The following is a 9,753-nucleotide window of genomic DNA, read 5'->3' on the forward strand; positions in this document are numbered from 1 at the left end:
TATATTATAGTTTTGGCTTTGGGGGTGTGGCTGCCCTGCTTTACTTCACATTTGCATCACTGAAGCAGACACATATTTACCAAAATGCCCTTTTTATGTAAACAATCAGCTTTTTCATTAAATGTGAATATATACCTCTAATTAATATGACTAAAGAATCACAGATGGCCCTTAACTGATTAATTTGAATGAAGACAAATTGGAAAGTCACTAGCGGTGACTTCTATCTAACATCAAACTTTCTGGTCAAAGACCTTGACAAAATGTATTTTTAAGCACAATGTACACTCAGAGCTTACAGAGGTCAATGTGATTTAACATGTAGCTAAAACAGAGGCTTCCTGTGTAGTCTAAGGCTTGTCTAATGACTGCAAGGATGCAGGGAGCGCTTTTACAACATTTAGGCTGAAGATTTGTTTCATTTATTTAACAGAGTCAGTGTGGTTACTACATTATACGGCCAAGACCACCTGCCACTACATGGATAAACCAAGGAACATAAACCTGTTCAGTTAAACTGTGCAAAAATCAAGTGCTAGATACAATTAGAAAGAACCAGACAATTTAGTTTTGTTACCTATTTGAGCAGTATGGGAGGATAATTTTAGCATTAACAGCTGTTCTCTTTTGGGAATGAGGTATGATATTGTCAAAAGGCAAAAAGACCCCTAGGAGCGCAAAAATAGAGCATAACATGTGTTTACAATATATTTTCCTGATACAGACGTGTATGACACTCTACGGGACATGAGGTAATCTGGCTTCACATTAGAAGAATTACACCTAAATGTGTAGATGAGTGTAAGAGAGTGGTAGCTCATGAGATTTGAGAGTGCACATGAGTGAACTGTCATGTCCTCAGGGCCCAAATCAGACAGGCAGACACAGAATGAATGTGGCCAGGCAATAAAAGGTGTCTGCATCCAGATGGGCCTCAATCCAGCTCCCATGGGCAAAATTCCTTGACCCTAAGACTCGGCATCCAGCACAGTGGTCAGGCTATCTGCTGCCTGACCGAAACAGTCATTAGACAGCAATACTGACATACTGAAGATTCATCATCATCATCATCATCATCATCATCATCCATCGATGATCTATACCCACTTATCACTGAGGGTTATGGGGAGCCTATGCTAGCTGACAGTAGGCGAGAGGCGGGGTTCACCCTGAACAGATTGACAGTCTGTCTCACGGGCTGATGCACAGACAACCGTTCACACTCACATTCACACCTATGGGCAATGCAGAGTCACCAGTCAACCTAACTTGCCTATCTTTGTGCTGTGGGAGGAAACCCATGAGGAGATCCTTTCCACATAGCACGGCCCCAGTCAGCCGGTTCAAACCTAAAACCCTCTTACTGTGAGGCGACAGTGCTATCTACTGCACCAGCGCGTTGTCCTCTACTGCAGATCCATCTAATCCCAAACAAACAAACTCTGACTCATACACTACGAGTATGTGCTTTATATTGTCGTGTCTAATCTTGTAACATTCATGTAAACTGAGCTTCCAGTATGTAATTACAGTGAATATGTAATACAGGTCATCGCACATAAGAGATATCTACTACCTGTGGCAGGGAGCACCATGGGAAGCTGCTATAAATTTACCACATCCCCACAACATGATTAATAATGCTGCAGGTTGTACAGAATGGGGCCAAATAAGTTGAGTCCTGCACTCTCATTCCTGTACACAGCATCTGTCCATGAATCAGTAGCATACATACCAGTCCCCTAAGAGTTTAAATGCACATCCACAAAACCATATTGACTCCCCCTAACAAAGGTACTGTACTGAAAGGACAATAACAAACTTAGACCACAATAGAACAGAGAGAAGAGTGCAGTTGATCACAGCATGCCATGCTGCTCATACTGCTGGTAAACTATTAATACAACCAATATGTGCTGAAAACTAACATGTGATGAACTTCCTTATCGCTTGTAGGCCTAAAATATGGCAGGGCATCTCATTTTATAGAACACCTAACTAGATATGAGCAGTGATTCATTCCATGGTCAATTTTTTATTACACCTGGTAGATGATGACTTTGTCTCCACTGCCAAGCTTCGTTATAATTTGAAAAAGTAAAGCAGAGGAAATGCCACATAACAGCAGTGGACCTGCTGTAAGGCCAGCTCATCACTTACCCAGCCAACGTAAAAAAACACGAGCACCTCTCAGTGAGGGCCAGTTAGAGTTTGAGTCATGATGTTTAAAAACGGCAAGGAGAAGGCTTGTGAAGCAACTGAACTGGAATCATCGATACTAACACAGTAAACCTTGTGCAGAGAAATAGGATAGGAAAGTGCCCTCATAAATCATGAAAATGTTAAACACACTATACTCTTAATACATTTAGGATCATCTGTACTGTTTCTTATTATATTTGTTGTCAGAGTTACATTTCATAGGCCCGACTAAGACTGTTACTGCACTAGTTAATGGGAAATCTTTGAATAAACAAATAAATGTCATGTTAACAAAATTACATTAGAAATACATGGTAAAACACCAGCTATCAAGTCTTTATCAGTGAATTATTGGGGGGTAAAACTAGGTTGTGAGATAAGAAGAGCATGTAAAAATAAACTGTGATGATGGTGAAGTGGTCATTTGGGCTCTAAGACACAGTTCCTTTAGTGTTATAGTCTATTATTATCAGTAGCCATGCTTCTGGGCAGGTAGCAAAGCTATTTGTGTCAGCATATCTATGCAACAATGTTTTGCCATTTAGTCACTAAAAGCTTTCATGCTTAGATTGTTGGTGATGCTTCAGACACAGGTATGATGTGATTTGACCATTATGTCACAGAATGATGCTCACATTGTTCTCCTCTCCTGACACTCTCCATAGGGACTGGATTAAAGTACACGGCTCCCTCCCAGCTCCGTGTATATGACTCACTAAAATGCAGCTTAGCCAGTGATCAAGCTGTGAGGGGCCACGATCACACACTGGGACACCAGGCCTGCCCTTCTGCTCTAAGTCTGCAGCTGGAGACGCCACCAGGAGCATGAGTGTGGGAAGGATCAATCGCTACAGCATTGTGTCATCTGAGGAAGAAGGCCTCCGGCTCACTACCATGCATGGCATGAACGGCTTTGGCAATGGCAAGATCCACACACGCCGCAAATGCCGCAACCGCTTTGTCAAAAAGAATGGCCAGTGCAATGTGCAGTTTACCAATATGGATGACAAATCACAGCGCTACATGGCTGACATCTTCACCACATGTGTCGATATTCGCTGGCGGTGGATGCTGGTGGTCTTCACACTTGTGTTTGTTGTCTCCTGGCTGGTCTTCGGCGTGGCCTTTTGGGTCATTGCTTTGGTGCATGGAGATCTGGATAACCCAGGGGGAGATGACAACTTCACCCCATGTGTCCTGCAGGTCAATGGATTTGTGGCTGCCTTTCTATTCTCCATTGAAACACAGTCTACCATAGGTTACGGCTACCGCTGTGTGACTGAGGAGTGCCCAGTGGCTGTCTTCATGGTGGTCCTTCAGTCCATAGTGGGATGCATAATCGATTGCTTCATGATTGGCGCCATCATGGCCAAGATGGCGAGGCCTAAAAAGCGAGCACAAACACTATTGTTTAGCCACAATGCTCTCATTGCCATGCGGGATGGAAAACTGTGCCTCATGTGGAGGGTAGGGAATCTACGCAAGAGCCACATTGTAGAGGCCCATGTCAGGGCACAACTCATCAAACCTCGGATCACTGATGAAGGGGAATATATTCCTCTAGACCAGATAGACATTAATGTGGGCTTTGATAAAGGCTTCGACAGGATATTCTTGGTTTCACCCATCACTATTCTCCATGAGATAGATGAGGAGAGCCCCCTTTTTGGGATCAGCAAACAGGACTTGGAGACAGCAGACTTTGAAATTGTCGTCATCTTGGAGGGGATGGTTGAAGCAACTGCCATGACCACACAGGCTCGTAGCTCCTACTTGGCCTCAGAGATCCTTTGGGGTCACCGCTTCGAACCAGTCTTGTTTGAGGAGAAGAACCTGTACAAGGTGGATTACTCTCACTTTAACAAAACCTACGAGGTGCCGTCCACCCCCCGCTGCAGTGCCAAGGACATGGTGGAGAGCAAGTTCCTAGTCCCCAGCTCTAACTCTTTCTGCTATGAAAACGAGCTGGCCTTCCTAAACCGTGATGAAGACGACAAGGATGCAGGGGGAGGGAGCAGGGCACTGGCAAACCTCAGTCCAGACCGGAACACCCGACAAGAATTTGAACGATTGCAGGTCACCAGGGCACTGGATCAAAGGTCATATCGAAGAGAGTCGGAAATATGACCTCTACCCATTGATCCAGGGTCAACTCTCAAAAACTTTATCTTAGGGTAAAAATGCAGAACAATGCAAAGTGCCATAGGAAAAGCTGACTACTGTGAAAAATTGAAAAAGAAATAAGACAAGAATAAGAGGGACTTAACTGGAAGGGATGGGAAAAGCAGGCGTACACAGCTTTGAAAATTGTGGTAAGGAATGTCTACAATCAAGGAGAAGGCTAGACCTTCTTCCTTCATGGAAACTTGAACCTTTTTTCACACGGTCATTCTGAGTTAAGTGTGTTTAACAATAGTGCATCAAAAAACTATTGGGACAGGACCTTATAATCAAATTTTAGGTGTAAATACATTGCTTAGATTAGTTATGTTTTGTGTGCAGTATCAGTTTCCAAAATCACTGCTAAAAAACTGAAATTATCATTTCAACTTATTCTTGGGCACAAATAACAGTGCTACAAGCTTTCTCTTAAGCTGTCCTCACATTGGTGTTATTTACCGGACATGTGTCCAGTGACACATTGAAAATTTGTGCACTGCAGCATTCAGATGCAATGAGCCATGAAATAACGTCTGACCATGAGCCACTAAGAACAACATAATTTAACACCTTCATTTTAGTATTGGTGTGATCCAAAATCTACCAATGTAGGGAGAGCAGGCTTTAACTGCACTATGAAAAACATAAAGGAATATGTAGAACAGAAATGAAACTGCAGAGAAAAACACTTTTTACAATCTCTAAATGTCTCATATACTCACCAACTACTTTATTAGGTGCACATGTACAGTACAATTGAATGCACTTCAGTGCAACACTTCTGCCTTAACATTTGTTTATGAAGCTCAAAATGTTTCTGTTTTTGGTGAAATTGTCATAAATGTATAAATTCAGTTATATGTTTATCACTGAGGTCACAGTTAAAAGTGCTGTTGTACTAAACTACATTATATTTACAGGTGTCTCTGTAGGTTATCCTCTCCAGCTACATACATAAGAGGGTCAGAATATTAGGAACACTTCTGAATATAATGTAGTCCAGTACAACACCATCTTTAACTATGACCTCAATAATGTATAACTGAATTTATACATTTATGACAATCTCACCAATAACTTAAACATTCTGAGCTTCATAAACACAGATGTTAAGGCCGAGGTGTTGCACTGAAGACCATACATTTGTACATGTGCACCTAATAAAGTGGCCGGTCAGTGTATTTTAACTTTAGCCACTAAGTAGTCAAATAGCAGATAACTGACTTAAAAAGTTGTCATTTCACAAAGATTTCATTTGTTCCAAGATGTGATACTCAGGTTTGTATTGATCAAATCCACAAATGAATAACAGCAATCTGTATCCAAACAAAGAAACTGTACCTAAAACAACATTACCTTGACAACTTTAAAGATGACCTTATAAACTAAGTTAAACTAAAACCCATATTTTGGCTGACATTAACAAGTCTCCTTCTGTTCCATATAGAACTGAATACACTCATTGTGTTTTGTTCTTTTTAAAATTAACCTATGCATATTGTTAACCATATCAGGGGACAGAAATCCTGTGTGTTGATGTAATCACGTGGCTCTAATCAATGAGAAAAACAGCCTAAAAGAAAAACAGCCTAAAAAGACTAACTAAATTTCTAAGAGTAGCTGTTATGTTTATCAAAATTATCTGAGAAGAGTTAATAAGATTAATTTCAACAATTTACATATCTACTTTATAAACCTTTTATAGGATGAATGGAAGAATGAGAATTTGTCCTGCAGCTTGGCCAGAGAGGATTCCTATGGTGAGGCTAAGTTGAAATGAAAGGTTTTGGTGCATTCCAAATGCTAAATAAACAAGCACCCTAAGGACAAATGTGTCTACTACAGTTGGCACTATGCTAATAAGGTTAGAATTGCCCAAATGTACAGCCAACGTACAGAAGTTGTGCATTTCAATTCATTTTACATCAACAATGGCCCTTTACAATGTCACTAACAGGGTCAGTCTGTCTCAAACTTTACCTGGGTTTTAAACTAATGACAAGACAAATATATCCTTTAACTAGTCAAATGAATGTGTGCAAGATTAAGTTTGGCTAAAAGCCTGTTATCACTGTAATTGCTGTGCAAACAAATATACACGAGCAACAGTAAAACACAGAGAATAGCTTCCTCCTTTTCCCCTCCTCATACTGATTCCTCGGCCATTTAGAAACTGTAAACAGTGAGATGCATTTTGGCACTACATTAATTGTCAAGACACTAGAGCAAAGTCTGAACGGAAGCAATAAACAGAGAAGCACAGCTTTCGCTACAATTTCAGTAAGGGTGTTCATAAACAAATTCTTCACTGAACGCGCATATTTATAATTCTTGATTAACAGACAAGTGAAATTTATTGCAAGAAGAGTAACCCTATGTTTTTTAGTTTTTAATTGTACTTGTTTGCATATTATTGATGTTAGGATACCAAAGTAATAGGGTGCTGCTCAGACTTAAGTTTTCATTTTTCCCCAAACACAGCTAAGATTCATCTTGAAAACTAGGTAGTCATATTCCATAAAGGTGCTTGAATCTCCAGTTTGCAAATAGTCTCCTTATAGATTTAAATCAATACAAAATATGCTGTTAATTACAGCAAATCCCTGTTCAATCAAATCAGGAGTTAAATTGATCCCTGTTCAATCAAATCAGGAGTTAAAACTGAATCAAGTAAAAATTTAAGAGGTAGTCTTAGATCATTTGTTGTCACTATATATATAATAGTTTAAGAGACAAAGTTAAGATTCATGACAACTTTTTTCTTTGGAATAGACAGTAGAATTTTAAAACAATCCTTATTCTAGATGCCTTGTCAGAATTTATTGTTCTAATCTCAACATGTCCATGCTGTGTCACAATATACTCCTCTCTAAGTTAGCTATTACCTCACTAAAATGTGATTGTCATGTCCATGTGAAACATTTTAGTTACTGTTCACACATGAAAGGTTGTGTATGGGTAGAGAAGGATACCTGTAGGAGATGGTGAAAAACCACAACATGAAAACAAAGAGGAAAACCATAAAATGGTTGTTACGTTGGTCACAATGACTAATATTTTCCTAATTGCCATTTAACTCGAGCAGTATGCTATAACCTTTCTTGGTTACATATACTGCTATATTTTTAGAAAACTTTAGGATGCAGTATAATATAAAAAGCCCTTTATGGCTAATAATTGAAGCTTTCTTTACCCAATCAAAAACATTTATTATGCTCATTGCCTTCTGGGAAGGTTTTAGAAACTGAGGTGTGGACCTACTCACAAAATGTCAGCGGTTAAATAAAGGTGAAGCCTTAGCAGTTTCTATGTTGCATCACTGAAATGCATAGCTCAATCATTTATACTGAATATTATTTTTTCTGATTGTTGTGACTTTGATGTTGCCCACCTGAGCCCTTAAAAAGAAACACACAAGTTTTAGATAAATATAAAGGTTTATGTTAAAAGCACAGTGATGTCATAAAAATCGTAATAGACAGCAGCCAGGATGAACAAACCTGCTTATTTTTATACAAAGTTCTATTTGATAGGATAGAGCAATCAGAATTTATCTGTTTTTATCACAGTAATACATGAAATCACTACTGAGAGGCAACAATATGACTCTTGTCTTGGTTTTCAATAATTTATTTTCTGTAGTTTTATTCCAGCACAGATGATTAAACAGGTATTTCTCTTAAAGGGATGATTGGAAAAGCCTTTGACCTCTGTGGAAGTCTTCCTATGTCCGGCAAAATGTCTGCTGGGCTTTGGATTTTAATTGAAAGTCCTTTAAATTATTCAATTAAAACCAAACTATGAAAAAGGTTGTCTTTTATCTCTTTTGTTGATAGTGGTTCACCAGTCTGGGCTGTATGCTTTAGAGTGTAACATCTAATCAATGAATGAAATGTGTGCCTCCAGAACAGCTTCAGTGCACCTTGGCATTGACTCTGCAAGTCTTAGAACTTTACTGGAGGGATGAACACCATCTTTCTGACAAGTCAGTCCAAATTGGATTGAGCTCTGGCGACTGTGAAGGTCACAGCATACGAGTCTGTGAAGGCCTCAGTCCTGGCCTTCACCATGTGAGGGCCTAAACCACCACCAGCCATGGACTTGGGTGGGTAATTTATATTAGACATACACAATTGATCGATGAGCATGCACGTTTGATTAATTTTGTATTGTTAATGTTTACCTTTTCTTTTGGGTTACCGTGTTTCTTGGTCCATGGATTGGGGGGTGGGGGGGTTCAGCTAAAAGATTGGACTGATGAAGCAGCAGGTTTAAATACTTCCCACTAGGCCTGGACTGCACCAAGTGCCCAATATAAGAAAGGGGGGAGTTTGGGAGAGATTTATTGTTTATTTGTTGGTAGTTTATGTTAGAACTTTATTTGTCAAGTTATGTTAATTTCTTTACATTTAAAGGACATATTTAGTTCAGAACGGACTGTCTGTTTAGGGTTTATTAGTTGATTATTTTGGTAGTGGCTTTAGTTTATCCCTTGCGTGTGTTATTGGTTTGGCCAGCCAGTATATATGTTCCCCTGCCTGTGTCATTTGTTAGGTCAGTTGGTTTTGTTGAGGTATTAGACAGTTCAGTTTGCTGTATTGTGAGTCTCCTTATCTTTTGTTGACCTCTTTTAGGGCTGAATTTATCTGATGTTAATTTTGTATTTTTCTTACTTTTGGGTTAATAAAAAGCCCTTTATTTTGAACTTTGGAAGCTGTGTCTTTTGCCTTACTGATTGGTCCCTGGCATATGGTGGCAGTGGTGGGATCATCCAGTGAGTGACACAGGTTTTTTTTTTTTTGTTTTTTCCTAACTGTGGATGGAGTGATGTCTCGTGGAGGAGCAAAGGGAGGCTGGGCAGATGGAAGAAGAGATGGGCTCACTCAGCAGATGGAGAAGAGATGGTCTCACTCAGCAGATGGTTCCAGAGGAGGAAGTGAATAAGGGAGCTTGTGGAGGAGTTGATGGCGCTGTGGATGAAGGTAGAGAACCAAAAATGTCAGACCTGTATTCAATTCTGCAGACTCTTATGGGCGAGCAGGAGGCCCGAGAAGCTCAACGGAGGGAAGAGAGTGCACGGCAAGAACAACGGTTTAAGGAATTACAACATCAGTTTCAGCTATTACAGCTGGAGGTACAGGTGTGTACAACTCCTGTTCCTGATTCTCCACCTGTAGAGGGTGAGCCAGTGGATGTAGAGCTACCTGATTTAAGTGGGGGATGATGGGCTGAGGGCGACTGGGTTTTTCATCTGATACCCCTGCTGACTGGTAAGGTGAGAGGTGCCTATGTACATATGGATTTGGATGATGCTCAGGATTATGAAAAAAGTAAAAACTGCTATTCTAACTAAATACGACATAAATCCTGAGACTTATAGGCAGAAATTCT

At 40.0% G+C, this 9,753-nt stretch overlaps 1 protein-coding gene across 1 annotated transcript in view; it reads left to right on the plus strand.

Annotated features, from left to right (window-relative positions):
• Positions 1-5,078, plus strand: part of kcnj12a (potassium inwardly rectifying channel subfamily J member 12a) — an 8,134-nt gene extending 3,056 nt beyond the window's left edge. The window contains exon 2 of the mRNA XM_020606376.1: positions 2,868-5,078. Within this exon, the coding sequence (XP_020462032.1) occupies positions 3,028-4,329 (1,302 nt within the window). The 5' untranslated portion in view covers positions 2,868-3,027 and the 3' untranslated portion in view covers positions 4,330-5,078. The remainder of the gene's footprint in view (positions 1-2,867) is intronic.
• Positions 5,079-9,753: the final 4,675 nt, after the last annotated feature.

The sequence above is a fragment of the Monopterus albus genome, unplaced genomic scaffold, assembly GCF_001952655.1.
Source record: "Monopterus albus unplaced genomic scaffold, M_albus_1.0 scaffold76.1, whole genome shotgun sequence".
NCBI classification, from domain to species: Eukaryota; Metazoa; Chordata; class Actinopteri; order Synbranchiformes; family Synbranchidae; genus Monopterus; species Monopterus albus.